We start from the raw sequence: 24,235 nt of genomic DNA on the forward strand, positions 1-24,235 counted from the left end.
GATGAGGAACTTACAGGGTTATGGACAAAAAGGCAGAGATGTGGGACTAAGCACCCCAGCACAGGCACCAAGGGCCGAATGGCCTCCTTCTGTACTGTAAGATTCTATGACGTTCATCTGTACTAGATACGAATACAGATCCCAGAGGTAAAAAAACAATCTCCTAACTAGTCCTATTAGTCAACAACTTCTACGGTAATCAGCATTTCATCAAATTTGGAATGAAGGATCACACACTTATTTCATAGCTGATACTTATGGGGTGTGCATTGGGGAGAGAAAACTGACAGATACAATGCCAGAAAGTAACCAGTCAGAAGGAGTGTGAAAAGCTATCGATAACCTGAGTTTAGGTGAGAGTAATGGACGTCTCTGGCAAGCAATAAATGAGGGGAGCATTTTTTAAAATTACATTTAACTGCTTAAAAAGTTGCTTTTTAAATGGATCCAACTCAGTCAAAAATACATTAAAGTTGCATAAAACTTGACTCAAAGACCTACACAGTAACTTTTAACTTCAACATGAGCTTAGTCTGCTTATTGTACTTCATATACAACATCCCAATCTCTCTATATAGCACCCAATCTATAATAGCAGCTGTGCAGGTTTTTTTCCAATAAAGGAATACACACATTCTCATCTTTAATTACAGTTCAATATTTGGTCGCGGCAAAACTCACCATCTTTGATGATGACCTTCATAATGTGAATAGATCCACTGCAGGCCTTTGCAAAGAAGTCCTTCAATTCCCTGGAAGCGGGTATCCCTGTCTGGGATCTTTATCAACAAAACCAACTCCCTTTCAGTAAGTAGCTGACTCAAATCAGCATTTGTAGATCAAAATCATCCAACTAACTTGAATTCTGAGATACGATTATGTTGCTTCTCAAGATCAGTGAACTAAATTACCCAGAAGACACATTAATGCTAATATATTTTAAAACTGAATTTTCTCCATGATACCAGAGGTGCAAGAAACTAAGTAGAATTTATTCCACTCATGCAGTGACAGTGATTAAAATGTAGAGATATTTTTCATATCTCCACATTTGAGACATCACATTAGCCACCTGGATTTATTTATGAAGCATGCAGCCAGTAATGTAACTGAAGTGCCACCCACAGAGGATTGTATTTTTTTTATTGGGTGGGGAGGACAATTGGCCCAGTGCCCTGGCAACCCTCCACTTTCTCATCAGAGTCTTGGTATCTTTTGCTGCTTTCCGTCAAACCCCACCCCAACAAACGGACCCAGTTATCTAACATGGCATCACAGCTTGGCCAGTACTGAATATTTAAAAATAGGTCTGCTGATTTCCTGTTTTTATTTTTCTTGAATTCAGGTATATATAGAAACAATAAAGTGCTTTTTGGGTCAGGAATCGGAAACTTCATGCTTAATCACTATCTCTCAATCTCTGCTGGCAGGTTGGTCTGGACACTGAGTAACTGCAGGACTGGGGTCAGCCGTGTTACTCCCATGGTTGAATGGCACACCATCTGCTGCCCAAGTTCACGTGAAGAATGGGTGAGTTACCAAACGATGTCTGGTATCTGTGAAATTATACCCCAGTCAATGCCTTCAGGAGAAGAGCAGGAAGGAAAAGGAGAAAAGGGGCAGAAAAAGGAGGGGAATTATACGTTTAAAGATACCATTTTACCAATGACTACCGGGTGGAGAGAGCAGATATTTGCAGTCACAATGAGAACATCCACACAAGGTGCTTATACTACACAAAACCTAAGCAAGTGCTGCAGGGTTGCCTAAGCATGGCTCTCGAGCAGCGGGCTGCAAGCTAGTGAAGACCTTCCAGTAAAGTTATGTTATACTAGTCAATCTACCATGGTATTGCATTTGGGGAGTCAAGGCAAAGTGTAATCTTCAGACGAAGCACGTATTTACAGGGCAGGGGATAACTGGAACCCGGTGCAGCGCCATAATTTCATCCCCATTTTAAATTCATAGATTCTGACCTTTTTAAAAAAATAAAAAAATAAAAATGTATTTTCATTATAAATGTGTAAGTAGGAATTTACAATGAAAACTGTTTATGTAACCTTTTCATGCTGTAATTATACCCTCACGCCAATGGAAGTGCTGAAGCATCTAGCAGGAGGGCATCATTACAGCATGACTAGTTTACAGGGGCCGTGTCCACTATACACAGGGACATAGAAATTTAAAATGGAAAAAGTTGAGAGAAAGTGTGCACAGATGCAAGACTTACTGAAAAATCTTTACTTTAGCCTATACAAAACTGAAGATGTGTAGACTGGCAGTGTGGCATGGAGGGTTGCTGGCAATTGTTAACCACGAATCTGATTTGACAGTTATGCAACAAAGTCATTCTTTTTGAAAAGAGTCCTTTAGTACAGAGCCAGCTCTTCCTTTGCAGATCTTTCTGAACCAAACCAACACAATCAACTCTAAGTCGGGGTGACGCTCACAGAAAAAAATAAGAACTTCCTAAAACATGTGTGTCGAACAGCTGGTTGCAATGGTAAAAGGTTGAAAATCAGCACAATCTCTGACTGGGAATTACAATTATCACCCTTCATTTGTTCATAATTTCTGCCCGAGGGTCAAGAGTAGGCTCTTAATGTCAATGCACTCACAATGAAACAGGTCTTTCTACCCAACATGTCACTGTGCATTTCGGGTAAAATGAAATTAATTACAAAACCACAATAATGAAAATCTTTCAAGCACATTATGTTGAATTTTCTATTTGTTGCTGTCACTAAACTAGTGCCAAGCACTTCATTCCTCATTCAACACCTCAATACTGCGCAATTGCAATTAAAAGAGACAAAGGAAAGCACATTTCAGGTCATTCTGTCTCTGGTTGTTATGGTTTTTAATGATCCCTTCGAGTGCTAAATTCATTTTCTCTCCTTCCTCTCCACACATTAAATGTAACCAACAAACAGGTCCCTACAATAAAAAAGTGTCACTTTTCAACTTCATGTCAGTCCACAATTTCTCTCCCACCAACAGTTTTTTAATCTTCCTGAAGGTGAAGTATTCTGCAGTTATGCCAGTTAACACGCTGTGCTGTTATGCTCGAACAAATTTTTTTGCACTTGGTTTTTCCTTGAAGATAATCAGATCGCTGGTTTTGATGATGTGATGACACACACTGCAATACTAAAAGGGCTCTTTCTAGTGAAACAGCACAATTCGAGACTATTCCATTTTATTTGCAACAGTTCAGAAGACAAAAGTGATAAGGATCATAGAGGGCATCACAGCCACCCAATATCCACACACATACTTCCAAGCATGGACCACTGGATAACAAGCAACAGAAACCTCGCCTGGTATTCTTCTCCATATAATCATTGAAGCTAATTGTATTTTCCCAACGACCATGCTGCCCAAGATCAGCTTACTTCGCACAGTGGGTCGGACATGGGAGTTTCCTCGTCTACATGGCTGAAGCTACTCGCTTGGCTCAATCAATTAAACCATTGGGGGGGAACCCTCTGCAAGCACTTCTGATCTATTGCCGAGAACATCCAACAGGATGTGAAGAATTTGAAACCCAATGCTGGCATTTATTTCAATTTTGGAAGCACCAACAAACACATTGTTCCGACCAGAAAACATGAACCAACTAAAAGCCTTGTCCAAAAAAATTGACTCCAAAAATATTAAACTGTGCTCTGAAATCAAGAATGAGTACAAAGAAAAACAAAAAGAAACCTGATCAAAGATTTAGAAAATCTGACAAAATGGCTATAACTGAAGGGAGTTTTTTTTTTTTTTTTTTTTTAAACAAAGAGAACAACTCTTCCCGACACAAGGCATTAGCTATTAGACAGATAATGAAAGTGTCACTTCCATGCTTAAAAGTCAGTAAGTACAGTTGTGCCACTCCACTGAACAATAACAATGTAATGGGTGAACAGTTTGAAATATGTCAACTGGAGGTAGATTTAATTAAACCTGATTATTCCTGCATTAATCTTCTAAAATATTAACCTAAATGTCCTCATCCACATCCATCAATCGTCCTTCAGTTTATACACTGGTTTCATCTCAGCCCGACCCACAACATGTTTTTTTTCCCCATCAGAAGGACTTTGCTAAATGAATCGTTTAAAGGGAATGTTGACTCCACTGCTCTCAAACATTAACCCTGTCCCCACCTCATTATACAAACACAAATGTTTCTTGGGGCAGCAATGGCCAACCTGGATTCTTTTCTCCCAAGCCTTCTCCAGTACTTGTCCTCTGCTCTATCCCTATCCCATTTCCCAGTTACTTTCTCCCCTTGAGTCTGCACACTGGCAAATCTCCCAGAGCTGCTCACTTGCCATAGTGCTGACTAGATCATGGAGTATTTGTATCAGAGAGCAGCTGGGCTAACCGTGCTCACCAGTCCAACTGAATACAACCTTCGATCATTCATTAGTTCAAGTGGAAGCCCAGCAATGCCAATGGCACCACTTGTAGTTTGGACATCCTGTCAAAGATAACTTGCCACTGCTATCCTTAGGTTAATAATCTTGAAGAAGCATTATTATAAAAACTGAACTGTTATCTTGAGTACGAGAGTAAGCACAGAATCAGGAAATGAACAGTGGTGTCAAAACATGAGCTACTGACATCAAAGAACCAGTCAGCTATAAAAGGCTCTGGATGCATTTCTAACCTATTTTGTGCTCATCAATGGCGAAAGATGTTAGTTTTGGGGGCAATTTTCCCTGTTGGGTACCCAGTAACATCAGATGCAACACAGTACCTGAAAAATATACCACAACTCCAATTGAAGAACAGCATCCTTTGCTCACCAATGTGAACTTTTCCTACCAATGAGTGAGACTGACAACTTATTGACAAAAACTGTACAATTAAATAGCATGGAGTGGACCCATGTCCACTGGGAACTGGGTTGAGACAGTCCAAATGTATTTAATGAGATACACCCTCTGGTACCTCACTCAAGTAGCCATTCTAGCTGGAAAGTGAGTGTCACCCACAGAGGTCATCAGAACAGAGTTCAACTCTGTTCCTTCTCAACCAAACACTCAGGACTCAGTCGACAGTTTTCGGTAGTAGGAACACGGGCTGATTTTTCCCCATCCCTAATCCAGCACTGGCATTCAAAGTCTTCCTACCATCACACTGGCCGAGATCAAATAGCTGAGCACAATCAAGTTATAAAACCTGGGATCTTCCCAATCTAGAAGAGAGTAACCACACCAGGGAGGCATTCTGATCAGACTTAGACATTTGACAATAAATGTTTTTTCCCTTTTTAAAAAGATGAGAAACACTGCACTCACCACTGTTGCACTTCTTTCTCCGTAACTGCAAAAGAAAAAAAAAGTTACCAGATTTACCAAATAGACCATACATTATTTATTTTTATATATTTATATGACAAGGAATATTTCCATCATACTGTTCAAGTATATTTGTCACACTGTCACTTTTAACTACAAGAGAAAGGTCACATTTCAAACCACGATGTATTGTTGCTGATTTAGTCGTTAGCCGCAGTTATTTTGTTTGGGGTAGAAATTGCAATGCTACACGTCAACCCATATATGCCAATCTGTAAATCCTGCAAAATCAGAATAACAGCCCCGAATACAGGCTTATGAAATGCAATTGCAATCGAAATGCATCAAGGTACAGGCTCATCATTGCTTAAGTAGCCGGTAGACTCAAATTTCCATCACATCTATAAAGATTGTGGAAAAAATTAGCGATTCTCCCTCATTCCTTGTGGAGAAATTTAAGGCTACTGCAGATATCTATTGGTATTCTCTGCTGTTAATTTGGTTTGTCTTAAATTGTCTTAAATTTTTTGATATTACTATGGCACGGTGGCATAGTGGTCAGCACTGTTGCCTCACAGCGCCAGGGACCCGGGTTCGAATCCGGCCTCGGGCGACTGTCTGTGTGGAGTTTGCACATTCTCCCCGTGTTTGCGTGGGTTTCCTCCGGGTGCTCCGGTTTCCTCCCACAGTCCAAAGATGTGCGGGTTAGGTTGATTGGCTATGATAAATTGACCCTTAGTGTTAGGGGGATTAAATACGTGGGGTTACGGGGATAGGGTGGGATATGTGTTGTTGTAGGGGTTACGGGGATCGGGTGGGATATGTGTCGGTGCAGGCTCGATGGGCCGAAATGGCCTCTATCTGCACTGTGGGGTTTCTGTGATTCTGTGATATAGTTATCACTATGACACAAACGGCTTTCCGCCCTCCCCAATTCATGCCAGTACTCTTCACTTCCTCTTACCTAGTTCATCATGACCACCCAGCGCCCACCTTTATATGTATGAAGGAAAAGAAAAAAAAGGAAATGATTCTTTTTTTTTTTTAAACTGAGGAACGATGGCGACAGCCCAATGCCCACACTGCAGGATACCAAAACTGAAAGTCATAAACCTAACAGCACTGTGGGAGCACCTTCACCATGCGGACTGCAGTGGTTCAAGATGAAAGCCCACCACCACCTCCTGAAGGGCAACTAGGAATGGGCAATAAATGCTGGCCTTGCCAGCGACGCCCACATCCCAATAATGAAAAAAGGAGAAGGCAAGATAAACCTGGAAATAGTGATGAAGAGATTCAAAGCTTAGGTTTTAAAGGCCGAATGTTGTAGGTGGGAGGACTAGACGGTGAGCACCTTTCTCAAATACAGGAGGTGCATGGCCCAGTTGAGGATCTGTGAAGGGAAAGGAATAACCTCAACAGAAGCATGGCAACCTTTGGCTTTTCCTAACACATATAGGTGGAGTTGGGAGTGAGGGAGGGAATTTTATTGGTTGCAGGCTTTTCTGTTTTTGCCAGCAGCAGGTGCATTGATACATAGTAAAGGACATTAAGCTTCCACAATTAAATCACAATTTGAAATTCAGTTAGATCATGTTTTATTTCACTGCATGTTACAAGAGCATAACCGTATTCATACAATACTCAAATAAGGTCCACTCTTGGCACATGCCACACCATCATCATGGGGAGAGGTAGGGCAACAATACAATAAAGTTCAAACACGGCAAATCAACAAAAATTGAACATTTAAAAAAAACTCCATTTTATCTACAACAAATCCCACTCCACTTTTGGAAGTTACAGTCGGACACTTCAAATTGCTGCATTGCCAAACTCCCATTCATCCAAATGTTGGGTTATAATTCAAGAAAATGAAACGACTGCCAAGAAAGCTATTGTCACTAATTCCAAATTACCTTGAACATTGTTCTCATTTTTCCTCTTCGATGAAATTAAAAGCAGCAAGAAATGCAGTAAAATGAAGGAAATAAGTTAAACATCCCCCCAATTGTGCCTGTTTTTCCCTCTGAATCCTAGCTGGTGCAAGAATGTATTTATTTGAAAAACAAACTGACCAAGTTTGAGACCTTAGGCAAATGACTAAAGGTCCTTGCTTCCATTACTTTATGCCTGTAATCAGCCTTCATGGTACATCCAAGAACAAGAGATTGACCAGCATGAGGGGATAGAAACTGGCACCTCCCTCAAAATCAGTTTCTTATAACCTTCAATCCCCACCATGGTGGGCGAGGGCACCCATTCACGTTTTCATTCATAACCAGGAAAGGGGAGAAACCTCAGGTGTTAGAGGCGAGGTCGAAGGGGCAGGGGAGATGCTTGGTAGAGGAAAAAAGAAACTGGTGGTTATCTTTGCTGTCAAGGCTGATCCAAGGATAGTGGATGGTTTTGGCAGAGGAGAGCGTGACCCTGTACAGCTTGATATGGTCTAGCTAGATCTGGTGATAGTGTGCCAGCCTTTATCAACTGTTGGGGGAAAAAAAATATGCAAATGATTTTTGAGAGATGCAAAGTGCCTCCATTCAATGGCTCCATGTAGTAACATGGGTAAGATTGGCAACTCAGCTAGGAGACTGCAATTGAAACTGTATTCAACTTCTCTGGCCCTCAGATGTCATCAGCCAACCAAAATTCATCCTTTGGTATTAAGAGTGATTTTTGTTATCGTGCTCAATGAAACATTTCTAATGAAGAAGCAATATGATTTTCTCTCCTCAAATCTTGAAACAGTAAACATGAAAAGTATTCAAATATTCTACTTAGGAAAAATAGGAACAGAATACAATATACTTAATAAATAGAACTCTTTGGAATGGATACATTTATTGTTTTGGTTACAAAAACTGACAGGAGCATGCCAACAATGGCCTTTGCATCCACCTAGCAGCATCTTGCCATCAGTTTTCAGGTCACTTTTCATAGCAAAGCCCAGTGCCCCAATTCACATGGGTAGATGAACAGAGCTCCACATTTCCACAGTTGACTATCAGCAGATCTGTTCTCCATCGCAGATTTATTTTTGGATGTCTGTCTGCCATGTTCCTCTCAAAATAGGAATGGTGGCGAGCACAGGCAAACCTGAAAAAGGGAAAGCACAGACAACACCACAAATAAATGCACCCGAATTCCTAGGCTTTTTCATTGTGTTTCACTATCTTTCCTCCTCTATTCCTATTCTCATTTACTAGGAATCACCATCTTCTCAGTGCTCCTTCCACTGTCAGTATTTTACCAGTTTCAGTAATGTATGCTGTGAAAGTAAGAATACATATCTAACTAAATTAATTTTGCCTGAAATTTTAATGCCAAGTATATAATAAAAATCTAACCTACTGGTCTTCAACTGTCCTTGCATTTTATCATTTAAAAGCATCAGTTACACAGCATATATTACTGCAAAATTAACTTGCCCAATTTTCAGCCCTTATCTGCTCTACTCTCCTGTAGGTGGGTACAATCTATGGATATTGGAAATCCTCCAGTACCTCATTAAACAACTTATTCTTCATGTGTGCGGAATGAAGGCACGGTATTTGACTGTAGAATATATTACAGCTGAATCCAGTATTAGCCTCATGTTGCCGATAGGTACGTGTAGGAGATATCAAGTTACTAGGTTGCGATTAGGCAAGGCATTGAGGCTATTTGTAACGCCCCAGTTCTCATTGCTTGGCTCAGTAGTGGTCGAGACTGTGGGTTCAGCCCCACTGCAGGGCTTCGGCACAGACTCTAGGTTAAGACTGCAATGTAGTGCTGAGTTAGTTCTGCGTTGTTGGAGATGCCACATTTTGGATGAGATATTAAACCAAGACCCCTAGAGCAACAGAATTTCTGCAAGTCCTGAAATGAGTATTGCCTTGCAACATACTGCAGATAGTTTCATTGTATATAATGTAGAAATGGTTTTCTTTAAACCATTTTTGTGGTGGGGCTGTCAGGATGGATCCAGACTCTTGCAATTGAATTGTGTGATGACAAAGAGTGATATTAGGATTTTACTGATAGGGCAAAATAATCGTTTTTATATAAAGGTAAGATAAGAGATTGACAGAAAAATTGGGGGGGGGGGGGGGGGGGGAAGTAACAGTTGAAATGGGGGAAATTACACAAGTTTAAAGTTAATCTGGAAGACTCCCACAAACTGATTTCTGGAAAACCATAAATGGAAATGCAGTTAAAACATGAATATATCTAGTTATCAAAAAGGAACATGGATTCTGTTCCTTTGGCTCTGGGCTCCAGAGACCACATCAATTACTGAGCACAATACAGCACTGACACTGTATGGGAATTTAATTAGTCACACTCTTTTTGATGATTAAAAAAGTGTAGGTGTATGCGAATTTAAAATACCACATTGCTGAGTGTCTCTGCACAAGCTGGCACATATCACTGGAAAGACAGTAAAGGTCAAGAAAGCATGTAGCCAGCGTTTTAAAAAAATGTTACTGTCTATCCAAAGAATTTTATCTTGACTTTGACATTTATACAATTCTATTCATATGATTATTACCCGAGGATTTCAATGGAATTTTGACAGATAGAGTTTCCAGGTTTTTGTTTATAATCCTCTGACTGCTACATTAGAGTAAATCATGTCTTCCAAACATTCATGGACTGGCAGACAACCTAATCCAAAGCTTCCATTCTAACCAACTGCTGGGAGCCCTGCACAGGAACACGCATCCCTTCGACAGGACCGTCTCCCCAACCTCACATGCCACATCCCATTTGACAGCTCGAGTTGAGATTGGGAATTCTCCACATGTAGAGAAATTGCACATACAAGTTTACATTCTAGGACACAATGTGGCTCGCCATTGATGATGGTCAGGTTTCATACGCTTTTTCTCCTTCGGTCAAATTTCAATACAATTTTGTTTGGTCCCAGATATACAAGTACCTCCGAATTCCAACAGCCTTTTCTACTTACAAATAAATACAGCTTTTTCAGATGCATGTACGAGTTTGCAGACCATGATAATTATCTTGAGCTTGCCTCATTGTACGTTTCCCTTTTTCCTTTCTCTTAACATACATGTGTTGCTATAGATCTCCGACCTTAACTAGGAGCAGATCAATGATCAAGCAGCTACAAATGTGCTGAAGGAACTAAATGTAGACACAAGCTAGTCAGGCTCCTTCATCGGTGGTCATGACTATGACTAATTGCTGTTGCTCCTGTTATTTCTAAGCAAATTAAAATTCCTGGGATTTAGTTTCATTTCTTTGTCAAATCAGAAATTTTCACACTGAACAAGAGTAATTTAGAAATATTAAGTCAGGTTTCCCCAATTTATGACATTTCAATAACCCAACCAATGCAAATTGCTTCAAATATAACAGCACTGAGAGACTACACGAAGGTTGTGGGGAGTGGGATTAGGTTTGGATTGCTCTCGCAAACTGCCAGCACAGACATGATAAGCTGCAGGACCTCTTCCTGTGCCGTAAACTTCTGCAGTTCTTCCTCGACCTTTTACGGTTAGGCCAAAAGGCAGAATCGCAGGTTGGACCAGTGTCTTTATCACCTGAACTGCAGAATGTGTCCACTTCCCCAAAAAAATCCATCACAATTATCCCTGCTCTAAGCTCCTTACCACTGTCAAAGAGGTGAAAGACATACTGGGGCATGGGGTTAACAGACTGTCCGAGGCACAGTGTGACCCAGGAGGCTTGCAAGAGACACACAAGAGAAGGCTCCCTCTTTTTTTTTAAATCCTTGAACTATGTGGAACATAAGAAATAAGAGAAAATCAATGACAAGAAAGGGCCCTTCAGCCCAGCAAGCTTGTTCTTCTAGTACTTTACCTCATCCAGCTTAGCTTCCAACTTAAAAAAATGTTCAAGAGGTCAGTGACACTGGCAAGGCAGTATTTATCGCCCATCCCTGTTTGCCCTGAGGGCATTAGTCAACCATATTGTGAGAGACTGGAGTTACACGAAGGCTAGACTGGGTAGGGTTACAGGTCCCTTCCCTGAACGACAACAGTGAACCAGCTGAGTATTTAAATGGCAAACCAGCAGCATTTCTGGTAATTGTTTCTGCTGTTAGGCCACTAATTATCATTGAATTCAATTTCACAATGTACCATGGTGGGATATGAACTCATGACCTCAAGATTGCAAGTCCAAAACCACAACCATGAGGTAACTGTACCGAGCATTGTATTTTCAACTCCCCCAAGATAAATCTATTCGCAGATCATTCCTAATGTTAATTATCTTTTTTTTATATAAAATCCATTTTAAATTTACTTTTCAACTATTCTAATTTATTTATGTCCCATTGTTGCACTGACTTAAGTTACCTTGAAATAGTATCAATTTGTATTACAGAAAATATTTAAGGTACAAGTTAAAATTATCCCTTTTTTAATTTGTTCTTTGAATCTATATGGCCTACAGAGCAGAATGATTTCCTGAGTATGGAAAGGTCTTCAGACAGAGTACAAGGAGCTGTTGGCAGAGAGATCTATATTTAGGGATATTTGCTGAATGGAACATTTTCCCATTTTCGGCATCCAGCACCTCCATTCACATAAAGCACAGCTCAGCTGCATCAGAATAAAATTCAGCTTCAAGCTCAGAAAAGCAGCTCCTTGTGCAAGGATAATTGAGATTGTGTTTTCCCACGTCAGCCTTCATTGCTAGGTTGGGAGCGGCTTTATGTTGTGGGATCCACGTCGACTGGGTCGAGTCTTTCTACATTAATGGCACTTAAGACCCTTACAGTCGTCGGTCAGTCAGTGACTTTAATGGCATTTTACTAAGATTCTGTGTTCTGGGTATGCTTGTAACTCAAAGTATTTCAATTGTATTCAGGAGTAATCAGATCGAGCAGCTGTAATTAGTGTCATTACATGAAGTATTTGTGATAACAGTATCTGTACTTGCAATAAACATTTAACAACGGATGGATATAATCACTGAGAACCTATTTCATTCGGCACAGGATTTGCTTGGTTTTAAACAGAAATTAACAAGATTTCAATTGTTAAAATTATAGCTTTTAAGGTTTTTGCATTAGAAGAGTTGGAACCCTACACAACCAGAGCTATTTGTTTCAAATACTTTTTAAGTGAAGAGTATTATACCTAAACTCCTAATCTGAGCTTGAAAGCATGGTTCAAATTGTATGCATTAAAATTTATTTTTTAATTTTAAAAGCAACAAGCACTCAACTCTTTTAGCTAGGCATTTACAGTGGACTGAGACCCCTCTATAAGCATTCAAATAATCAAATAGGAAAATTGGTTCAGTCAAAAAGATGAGTTGCCATCACAAGTTGAACTCAATTCTGTCCTCACCAAAAGTCCACACCCACACACGAGAAACACATTTTTAAGCTAGACAATTAGGATTAATTTATTTGTCTATTTTTTGATAAATGTGTGATCAAGGTGAGGAATACCATTGCTAGGGAATTCAACATGTTCCTCATTTGTCCACATCCATTATCAGTATCAGATACTTCAAGAATCATGTAGGACAAGGATACCTCAACTTGATTCCGTATACCACCGCCTACTGAAATCATGACATTTGCATTTTCCAAGTTTTATTGGTGCATGAGGTGATATAACAGAGTTGTCAGACACAACTGTAAGGAAATCAGAAATGCTGATCAAATTGACCCTTCAAAATTATAATTTAAAGAAAAGCTATTTCCATTGGTCAGTGAGTTAGTAACCAGGCAGAATAAATTTAAGATCACCAAAAGAACAAAAGGGAAAGGCGAGGAGAATTCTTTTTTTTTTTTTTTAAATCAGAGAGCTGTTGCTTGTTGGGACATGGAATGCCTGACCAGAAAAGTGGTGGAAGCAGAATCAATAATAGCTTTTAAAAAGGAAGCTGATAATATTAGAAAAAAATTAAAATTTAAAAGGGTATGGGGAAATGGGCAGGGGAGCACAATTAGGTGACGAGCTCTTTCAGAAAGCTGGCCCTGGCACAATGGGCTAAATGGCCTGTTTCTGTGTTGTAAAAGTTCTGTGACTCTGAAAGCACTAAAAAGGTGCACTGATTAGTGGTAGCGGATAGGGAACACGGCCAAAGTCTTCTATGCCTCATCTTTGGGTCAGAAAAAGATGCATAAAAGGAACAATGTCTGGGGTGTGGACAGCCCTATAAGCAAGTGAAGCAGTGTGGCTTCCAAACAAGTATTCGCATTTAATGGCAAATTGTAAATAATTTTCTACTGTAAATTTCTGACCAAATACTAGATTGAACAATACCCAAGCTAATTGAGTGCCAACTTAAGTTTATATGGTGCCTTTCATGTAAAGAATGCCCAAGAGCATTTGCAGAGGAAGCAGTGGACACCAATTAGAAGTAGGAAGAAGTTAGGGCAGATGACCCAAGACACTGTCAACGTGGAAAGTTTAGAGGAGGCTTTTGAAGAGAGGTAGCAAGGTGGTGATGGGTGTGTGGGACTTTGTAAGGAATGGGATAGATATGATCTGGCCTCCAATATTTTGGATGAGTTGTTTTTTGTGTAGAGTGGTGCTGGGAAGGGCAGTATTGGAGAAATTGAGCCTTGTGATGATGAGTGTTTCAGTGGCAGTGGGGGTAAGATAGGGGCACAGGTAGGCAATGCTCTGAAGGTGGAAGTAAACAGTCATGGGGATGAGGTGACTTTGAAGTTCAACTGATGGTCAAACAGGAGGCCCGAGGAAGCACACTTGCACATTTAGTCTAAGTGGACAACAGGGGAGGGAAATGGAATCGGCTTTTGGTGAAAGCCAAACAGGAAAGCTCTAGTTTTGCCAATGTTGCACTGAGAAAAACTCTGGATCATCCAAGACCGGACACCAGACAGTCAATTTAATTCTGGAATTAAATGTTAGCCTTAGTAATGGTGACCATGATACCATTGTCAATTGTTGCAAAAACCCATCTGGTTCACTAATGTCCTTTAGGGAAGGAAATCTGTCATCCTTACCTGGTCTGGCCTACATGTGACTCCAGGCCCACAGCAATGTGGTTGACCCTTAATGCCCTCTGAAATGGCCTAGCAAGCCACTCAGTTGTTAAACAACCGCTACGAAAAACAATAAGACCTACACCATATGGACTGCAGTGGTTCAAGAAGGCAACTCACCACCATCTTCTCAAGGGCAATTAGGGATGGGCACTAAATGCAGGCCTAGCCAGCGATGCCCACATCCCATCAATGAATTTTTTTTTTTTTAAATCAAGGGAAGGGGTTGGGCCAAGCGTCACCAGTACACATATAGAAGCTGACCCCATGTTTGAATCGCAATATCCCATGGGAGCCGAGCTCAAATCCAAGCCTAGTAATGAAAGACGTGTGTACCTTTTGTAAGGATCTCATGTTAAAGGAGTTTGGTGCATTTTTTGTGACTGTTAGTTCACAGCACAAAAAGGCCCTTGCTTTAGCACAAATCCACAACCTCTGAGGCCAAAAGAATAACTAATGCAGGAAATAAAAGCTCTCCATTTCATTGCTAACACATAAAGCAGTCGTTGTTTTATATCAATAAGGAGCGTTTATGACATAGGGAACAACATCATGGCCACTGGTTTACTGTGAATGAATAAGTCAAATTCAATTATTATTATATGGTATTTTAGGATTTTTCCTGGTGCTTCTGTGGATTGAATTCCACAAGTCTATCCATTATTCTGTCAAATTCTGTTTGATGCATAAACGCTAGAAGCTGAAGAAAATAATATTCCAGCAGTTCATCTATTGGATGGTGCTGATGCAGCCTAGGAAACTGAATATAGTGCACGTGTTTAGACTGCACAATCTGAATTCTGCTAACCATGTCACAGCTCTGGGTAAAAAGCATCAAGTTGAAGTCCAGGCTTTTGGGAGAGGCTGAGGCCGAGGCCAAGTAAAAACTTCTAGTGAAAGCATTAAAAGGCACAGAAGGTAATTCAGTAGATAAATGTAATCATGTAATTGTTAAATATATAACTTTTTATTTCGTTTAAATAATTATTTTGGACACAGAAGTTATTATAACGGAGAAAAAAATGGCAGTAAAAAATTTTCAGAAAGAAGGTTAAGAGGAAATTTGATACAGGTGCTCAAAATAATGAGCAGTTTTGATAGAGTAAGGAAGGAGAAACTGTTTCCAGTGGCAGAAGGGTCGGTAACCAGAGGACACCAATTTAAGTTGATTGGCAAAGAACCAGAGGCGATGTGAAGAACTTTTTTTTTTTTTTACGCAGCGTGTTGTTGTGCTCTGGAATGCGCTGCCCGAGGGGGTGGTGGAAGTAAATTCAGGAGTAACTTTCAAAAAGGGAATTGGATAAATAGTTGAAGGGAAAGAATTTTCAGGGCTATGGGGAACAAGCAGGAGCGTGAGACTAATTGGATAGCTCTACCAAAGAACTAGCACAGGCACAATGGGCCAAATGGCCGACTTCTATGCTGTATGATTCTACGATTCGAAAGCAATTTGATTGATTTGTGAAGTGAATTGATTATGAACATGCTGCAGGACACTTACTAATACAGTGATTGTTATGTGACAGGAAGGTCTGACACCTCAAACAATGGCCTGTAATTTCCGATGGGAGACTTCCCGCGTGCGGATGCCTCCGATCGGAAAAAAATCTAAGAACTTACCGGAGGGCTCCCGAGGTCCGGACACTTCCATTCCTGGGCCTCTCCAAACTCGAAATGCGCAGGGCCCACATATCCCAGAGGCACATGCAGTTCGCAAGCGTCCCTGGGATCACGTGGGCCAGGCCAACCAATAGGAGTAGGGAATCTCCCTTCATATATTTGACAGGTCTATCTGTCAAAAGTATGAATGGAGATCACCCCAAAAACACAGCAAAACATTAAATACATTTTTTAAAAACCATCACGTTTTTAAAATGAGTTAAAATTACAATAAATTAAATATTTTAAACAAAAGCATTTTTAAATTTAAATTATAAATATGAGTGAAAAAAATTGTAAAACTTTTTTTCAACTCTTATGCTGATAAAAGCAGGCCTTACGCCCGCTTTTACCAGGCACGAGATTTCTACTGGTTTTCTGTGGGCGGAGGTTCTGCAGAAAGCAGAACCCCCCCACCCCCCCCCCACAGAGGCCCTTCTCCAGGGCAGGCATCCAATCTGTCAAGAACATTCTTGACAGATCGGAAATACCGGTTTTCAGCGCATGCGCTTCGCATGCCTGAAACCAGCATTTCCGATGTCCCTATGGGTGTGTACACAGCCCATACCCACCCGTAGGCACTCAATATACTATCACATAGAAACATAGAAGATAGGAGGAGTAGGCCATTCGGCCCCTTGAGCCTGCTCCGCCATTCGATGAGATCATGGCTGATCATCCAAACTCAGTACCCCGTACCTGCCTTCTCCCCATATCCCTTGATACCTTTAGCTCTAAGAAATATATCTAACTCCTTCTTGAATATATTTAAAGACTTGGCCTCAACCGCCTTCTGTGGTAGAGAATTCCACAGGTTCACCACTCTCGGTGAAGAAATTCTTCCTCATCTCTGTCCTAAATGGCTTACCCCTTATCCTTAGACTATGACCCCTGGTTCTGGACTCTCTGACCATCAGGAACATTCTACCTGCATCTAGTCTGTCTAGTCCTGTTACAATTTTATAAGTTTCGATGAGATCCCCTCTCATTCTTCTAAACTCCAGCGAGTATAAGCCCAATCGACCCAATCTCTCCTCATACGTCATTCCTGCCATCCCAGGGATCAGCCTTGTGAATCTTCGCTGAACTCCTTCCATGGCAAGAACATCCTTCCTCAGATAAGGCGACCAAAACTGCACGCAGTACTCAAGGTGTGGTCTCACCAAGGCCCTGTACAACTGCAGCAGAACATCCTTGCTCCTGTACTCAAACCCTTTCGCTATGAAGGCCAACATACCATTTGCCTTCTTCACCACCTGCTGCACCTGCATGCTTACCTTCAGCAACTGGTGCACAAGGACACCCAGGTCTCCTTGCACTTCCCCTTCTCCCAATTTATTGCCATTCAGATAATAGTCTGCCTTTCTGTTTTTGACACCAAAGTGGATAACCTCGCATTTATCCACGTTATATTGCATCTGCCACGCTTCTGCCCAATCACCCAACCTGTCCAAATCATCCTGGAGTTTCTCGGTATCCTCCTCGCAGCACACACGCCCACCCAGCTTTGTGTCGTCTGCAAACTTGGAGATATTACATCTAGTTCCCTTATCTAGATCATTAATGTATATTGTGAATAGCCGGGGTCCAAGGACCGATCCCTGCGGTACCCCACTAGTCACTGCCTGCCACTCGGAAAAAGACCCGTTAATTCCTACTCTCTGCTTTCTGTCTGCCAACCAGTTCTCTATCCAAGTCAATACCTTGCCCCCAATCCCATGTGCCTTAACCTTACACGCTAATCTCTTATGTGGGACCTTATCGAAAGCCTTTTGAAAGTCCAAATACACCACATCTACAGCGCCATCTATAGGCATCACAGGCTATTGCAAAAAATTAGGACACGATTACACTGTCATAAGATTTTCCGTAAGAGCTGGTTTACAGAGGTGTTTTCAATGAAACACACATCCCATGTACCAAATGCAATATATTATAAATATTAACTGAGTAAGTGGGGTGCTGTACTCAGGGTGGGGTTAAGGCACAATTGCAGAGGCAGTGAACAGGGAGCTTTACTTCTACATTTGGCCCATGTAAGACTTAAGTTTGAAGCACTCCATGCTGATAATAGCTATTATAGCAAAGTGTTCAACTTCTCCCGAACACACATGTTGATGAATGTCAGAAATTTATCCACAAATTGAAAAAGCTAAACCCCAATTCATTTTAGCCACTTTTTAAATAAAGGGAGCAACGTTCAAGACACACTCAATACCAATGTTCTAACACCCTGCAACCCAATATCCCATTTTGCAATTTTATTTCAAAATAGGTATAAAAGATCACCAAAAAAATGTAACTAGTTAGCATTTTATAATTATAAATATCAACACCTACAGCGCAGAAACCTGAAGTTTTATATTCCTAAGGAACTCGCCGGTGCAATGCCAGCTGCTCTCCGTGATCACATCACTGTACATTGTTACGTGGTTGCAGTAATTGGATCCCACAGAGTACCATATGCTTTTAAATAAGCTGAATATTGCAGTCAATCTACAAACACCTCTACAGGTTTCTTCACCATAACACTAGGGTGGCAAGGGGGGGGGGGTGCAGATGGAGTGACATAACAGGCCTCATATCCAAGCACATTTTTCATCCTCTGCCCCTATTAAATTTGTAATTCATCAATTATATAAAAGTTTAAAGACCCTTGCCTAAATATTATGGGTCAAACCATCATCAGCAGCTAACAAAGCTAAATTGTCATATCGTAAACTTGCAAATGACAACAGTCTTGTCAAAAAAGTTTGAAATAGAATTGCAAGTGATCAAGGGCACTACATTCTACAACTTACACCAGTTTGATTTTCAAGTATTGGAGCAGCCAAATCTTTTATCACTTCTCCAGGTTGCCTCTTCGAATTTTACTATTTTCTCCATCAACTTAACCCATTGTGTGTACTTCTCTACAAATAAACAAGCAACAGCAATGAACTGACTATAGATTTCATTGATAGACAAATACCATGCAGTCTAAAACGGAACCCCCCAGACCAAGAACGTTTCATGGTCAGTTACCTGTGTGTCTGAGTTAATTGCCTTGCTGGAATTTGTACTCACATTTTCTGGATTATTTGTCCAGGCCTAGTCCAATAATATAACCACTATACTATTGCACCTTTTATGACTGCAATTGTGCCCGATTTGCTTATCATGCTGCAAACGGCTTTTGATTCTCATTTGAGATCAGCATTGCTAGTTGAATTTTTATATCAGGCAGCATCCACTTTCTTTGTGGAAAAAATATGACCTAATCACATACACTATGCTCTACTTTTACAAAGATTGCTAAAAGTGCAAGTGTCAAACCACTGGTGCTGTATGTTACAAATATCTTTACAAGTTTCTTGAAGTCTCTTTACAGTGTTACTGGTAAACTAACTTTCCCACTGCATTCTTAACCATCTGAATCAAACTCAACTTGCCTCCAATACTACAGACTGGAACTATGCATATTGATGAGAGTTCACCACAGATAGTTTAATAATCAGTCACAATTTCAATGTTTAACTTTTACATGTTAAAAATATCAGCATGCCCTTGAAGGAAAATAACTTTTACTTTGAATAGTCAGCTTCAATCAGGAACAAGACTCAATTAGTAATTCAAGACAAGGAAACAACCAAGATGATAATGGGACAGCAGGCATTGTTGGGACCTCTACTAAAATGCTCCACAATTTGGGCAAAAGACAACCACCATTGATTTAACTCCCACCAAACACCATTATCCAACCAGGGGCTGGTTGGTGTGAAATTAGTAACTAGAATGTGTGCAGTAAGATGTTCATTTTCACGATGTAGAAGTGCCTCATTTTATTTGGCACCTCACAAAACTCCTAACGGAGACTGGCAAACTGCATTCCATTACCCCATGTGACTGGCCTATCAATAATTTGTGCAAATAGGTCACCACTGAACCTACTCTATTCTTCCAGGATTTTGATAAGAGCATACTTGATCTAGCAAGAAGCAGCAATTAAGATAAAATCCTCCCCAGGTATACTAACCAGGACAAAGAGTCATCTTTTCATAGGTACTATCATTTACCTTTACCTCACCCCAAGCTAGATAAACAAACATTGAAAAATTGTCATTTTTGCTAAAATAAAGTATTTCATAATCCACAAGCGTTTACAACTTTGGTGAAAATTCTGGATGACCCTGCAGTCTCAATTCATGAAAGACTTAGTGAAAGTTGCAATGGGAGTGTTCTGCACACAACACCTGTAAAGAAATAGAAAAATACATTTTCTAAAAACGCTGTCCATTTAACTAGAACATTGGAGGCTGGGTGGCAAGCTGATGCACAGTATTTTCATGTTGGAGAACTGGGGTTGTATCTAGCTCAGATGGTTGGGGCGACTGCCAGCAGGCTGTAAAAATTCTGGATTAAATTAGTTTGAACAGTCTCAACCCAGTTTTTCAACATTACCTACAGCACAAAACATCTCCCACATCTCCCCCATTGCACTCGGACGACCAGGATAGCAGAGGTGAGAAAATGCAAACAATACAGGTGTAGGTGTGAGGCTGGAGGTAAGGCTCATTACTGCTGCAGTGCATACACAGCTTTACTTCGAAGTTCCCTGCACTTTAACCGATGTTAAATGCCTGAATTGAGAAAGTATTCTATTCCCCAATAACCATCTCTCACATTGAAGACAAAAATTCAGCAATTCTTTTTAAAGGAGCTGTGAAAGCTTATAATAAAAAGAAATTGGATGACTTCAATATAATTTCTAAACAAAATCAGCACCTCATATACGTATGCAGAAACAAAACCAAAATAGAAAGGTTCATGATTACAGCATTTAGTTCTGCAATGTGTGCAATCATTATCCATCCAATTAGGTATTTGTACCAAATGTTATTCTAAAAGGCAAGATATACCAGAAACAAACATATTGATTGCAACCGTTGCCCTCTCAAGGGAAATACTGTCAAGCTAGTACAATGTTAACAGCTTTTCTTTTAGGAAGGCACAAATAAAATTGCCTGGGGGACAGACAGTGTTACCAAATGCTGCCCCTATTCAATAGTGAATGTGAACGAGATGAAGGTAAAAAAAAAAAGTATTACACTCAGAAAATTGCATGATCTAAAATAATATTTTCTGTGATAATATAGAATTCATAATTCACAACCACAAAGCACGTGGCATTTATAAATAAAGAGTCACACGACAACCAAGTGTAGATTGATTGGGCGGTTATATTCTCGACTCTGGTCATCGTTCCATTTTAAGGCGAAAAACTCAAAACACACAGATTCCTCCAAAGGATTTGTAAAGTGTCAGCCTATCACCACTGGATCTTACAGGCAGTAATATTTTCATGAGAAAATATCTATTTTAGACAATAATGATTAGGGTTGCAAAGGGGTGGAAAGTTTCCGGTAAATTTCCGGAAATTTTCCACGGGAAGTTTAGCTTGGGAATTTTGCCCAAAAAAGCACATGCTAGCATAATATTGTTTTTTTTGTATTTCATCCTTTTTTTCCCCCCCCCCCACAGGTCCTCTCTTAAAATTACTAACAGAGATGGAATCTTAATTATTAAGGAATTTCTTAATCAATATATGTTTATCTTCTTACTTGGCTTGTTTTAATAATTACAAGTTTTGTGTGCGACTGTGAACAAATGTGTCCTGATTGGTTGGATGAGCGATTAGCTCCCTCTATTTGTAATATTTGCATATCGAATTGTGATTGGCCTGCAGGCATCTGTAAGACTGCTATAGTTTTTTTAAGATCCAGGTTAGGGGTCCTGAGGGAAGTCATTTTGTTTTCTGCTGATGTTGTGATGATGCAGTAAGTAAATCAGACTTTATACCAAATAAACCAGTTACTTGTTGAACTCTGTTGTCCTTCAATTTAAAATATACAAAATAATACACTATTGGTGATGTAGATGGAAAGACTGTGTACATGTGCAAACACTGTAGAAAGCCATATGTAAAGAATGCCACAAAGATGCAGCAGCATTTATCCAAATGCAACAACTTCACTCAAAGCTCACAGCAGTCAGCCCAGAATTCTTCTGCTTCCATTCAAGAAGATGATGGTTCTCATTCAGCATCAGGCTCCTTATCATCAGCAACTCCTGGCCCACTTGGAAGGTTCTTTGATACAATGGATAACCATAGCCAGAAGAATGCAGATGAGTGCCTTGCTCGAGCTGTATATGCAACAGGCTCACCCCTCATGCTCACAGCCAATGTGTACTGGAAGAGATTTTTCAATGTTATTCGCCCTGCATACTGTCCTCCCACCAGACATGCTTTGTCTACTTATTTGCTGGAGGCTGAGTATAACAGAGTCCAAGGAAAGCTCAAAGAAACGATAGCGATGGCAGACTGTGTTGCAGTTATCTCAGATGGGTGGTCAAATGTACGAGGGGAGGGCATCATAAACTACATCATCTCCACCCCTCTCCCAGTGTTCTTCAAGAGCACAGACACGAAGGACAACAGACACATACATTGCTGATGAGCTGAAAGCGGTCATCAATGATCTTGGTTCACAAAAGGTCTTTGCAGTAGTTACTGACAATGCTGCGAATATGAAGGCTGCTTGGGCTCAAGTGGAGGAGGCCTACCCTCTGTTTACGTCTATTGGGTGCGCAGCTCATGGGCTTAACCTGCTCCTCAAGGACATCATGGGTTTGAGAACCATGGAAGCACTGTACAAGACAGCCAAGCAAGTTGTTAAGTATGTCAGGGGAAAACAGGTAGTTGCAGCAACCTACAACTCCAAGCAAATGACAAAGAACAAGAACACCACATTGAAGCGGCCCAACAACACTAGATGGGGTGGTGTTGTCATAATGTACAACGCCTTCTGGAGGGTAAGGAGTCACTGCAAGAAATGGCAATATCCCAGTCTGGGGATATGGAAACCACCATCAAGAAAATACTGCTGGATGATGTGTTTTGGGAGAGAGTGGTTAGCAGCCTTAAACTACTCTCACCAGTAGCATCTGTAATTGCTCAGATTGAAGGAGATGACGCTGTCTTGTCAGATGTTCTCAGGCTTTTTACTGATTTAAAAGAACAAATCAGCATTGCCCTACCCACATCCCTGCTGCTCAAAGCAGAGGAGAAGGCAATTGTTCAATTCATACAGACGCGTCAAGAATTTTGTGTCAAGCCGATTCATGCTGCAGCATACATGCTGGACCCAAAGCATGTTGGGAGACCAATACTTTCTGGAGAACAGATCAACAGCGCTTACAGTGTGATTTCTACCTTCTCACACCATCTCAATCTGGATGTGGGCAAAGTTCTGGGAAGTCTGGCAAAGTTCTCTACCAAGCAAGGTCTTTGGAATGGGGATGGGATATGGGAATCATGCAAGCATATCAGTGCACATACCTGGTGGAAGGGACTTTGTGCATCTGAGGCCCTGTCACCTATTGCATCGGTGATACTCCAAATCCCACCTTCATCAGCGGCCTCTGAACGAAACTGGTCACTTTTTGGGAATACGCATACAAAGGTGCGCAACAGGCTGACTAACGAGAGTGGAGAAACTGGTGGCTATCCGGGCGAACCTACAACTTATTGAGCCAGATACAGAAGTGTCCACCACACAGCTAGACACTGACACAGAGGAGGAAATGGACACGTCAGAGCCAGAGTCAGAGAATCAGGAGGAGCAATGAGGAGTAGAAGACTCAGAAGGCTCATGAGTAGAAGACTCAAAGGGACAAAATAAGGACAAATTACAGGCTAAATAAGCTGACGCTCTTTTTATTTTATTTTAGATGGGTCTTTTTTGTGGGGGTTCAATAAAGTTCAAAATTATAACCTAAATAAAGTTTTGAAAGCCTGTTTTTATTTGTATGGAACAGTATGTCTATTTTGACGACAAAGATAATATAAGGGTCAGAGACAAAAACCATCAGTGTGCAAAAAAATCAAAATTCCCATAAATTCCCAAAATTCCCATAAATTCCCATGGAAAGTTTCCTCTTTTAAAAATTCCCAGAATTTTGCAACCCTAATAATGATTCATCAAAATTGTCACATATAATTATAAACAGAAATCAACTAAAGTGTCTCAGCTCTTTTTGGTTTGAGTTTTGTGCTTTTCAATTGGGGGTCAGTGCACCCTAAATTCAGACCATTTTGATTTTTTTTTTTTTTTTAAAAACAGAATCACCCCGCAGTAACAACATGAGCAGAGAGTGCTATCTGAAACCTAAAACTCCATGGTGAATTCCCTTCCCCATTAATGAATCTGAAGCTGAAGTTCATTTCAAGACTGCAAGG

The 24,235-nt window shown here is 40.5% G+C and overlaps 1 protein-coding gene across 2 annotated transcripts in view; it reads right to left on the reverse strand.

The window, feature by feature from the left end:
* Positions 1–24,235, reverse strand: part of LOC147101677 (neuronal calcium sensor 1) — a 113,355-nt gene that overhangs the window by 78,271 nt on the left and 10,849 nt on the right. For both annotated transcript variants that reach the window (XM_085965463.1, XM_085965464.1), the window contains one exon: positions 5,295–5,319. In XM_085965463.1, coding sequence (XP_085821589.1) covers positions 5,295–5,319 — 25 coding nt within the window. The remainder of the gene's footprint in view (positions 1–5,294; positions 5,320–24,235) is intronic.

This window comes from Somniosus microcephalus, chromosome 23 (assembly GCF_052327205.1).
Source record: "Somniosus microcephalus isolate GS21.2 chromosome 23, FLI_Smic_1.0, whole genome shotgun sequence".
Taxonomy (NCBI): domain Eukaryota; kingdom Metazoa; phylum Chordata; class Chondrichthyes; order Squaliformes; family Somniosidae; genus Somniosus; species Somniosus microcephalus.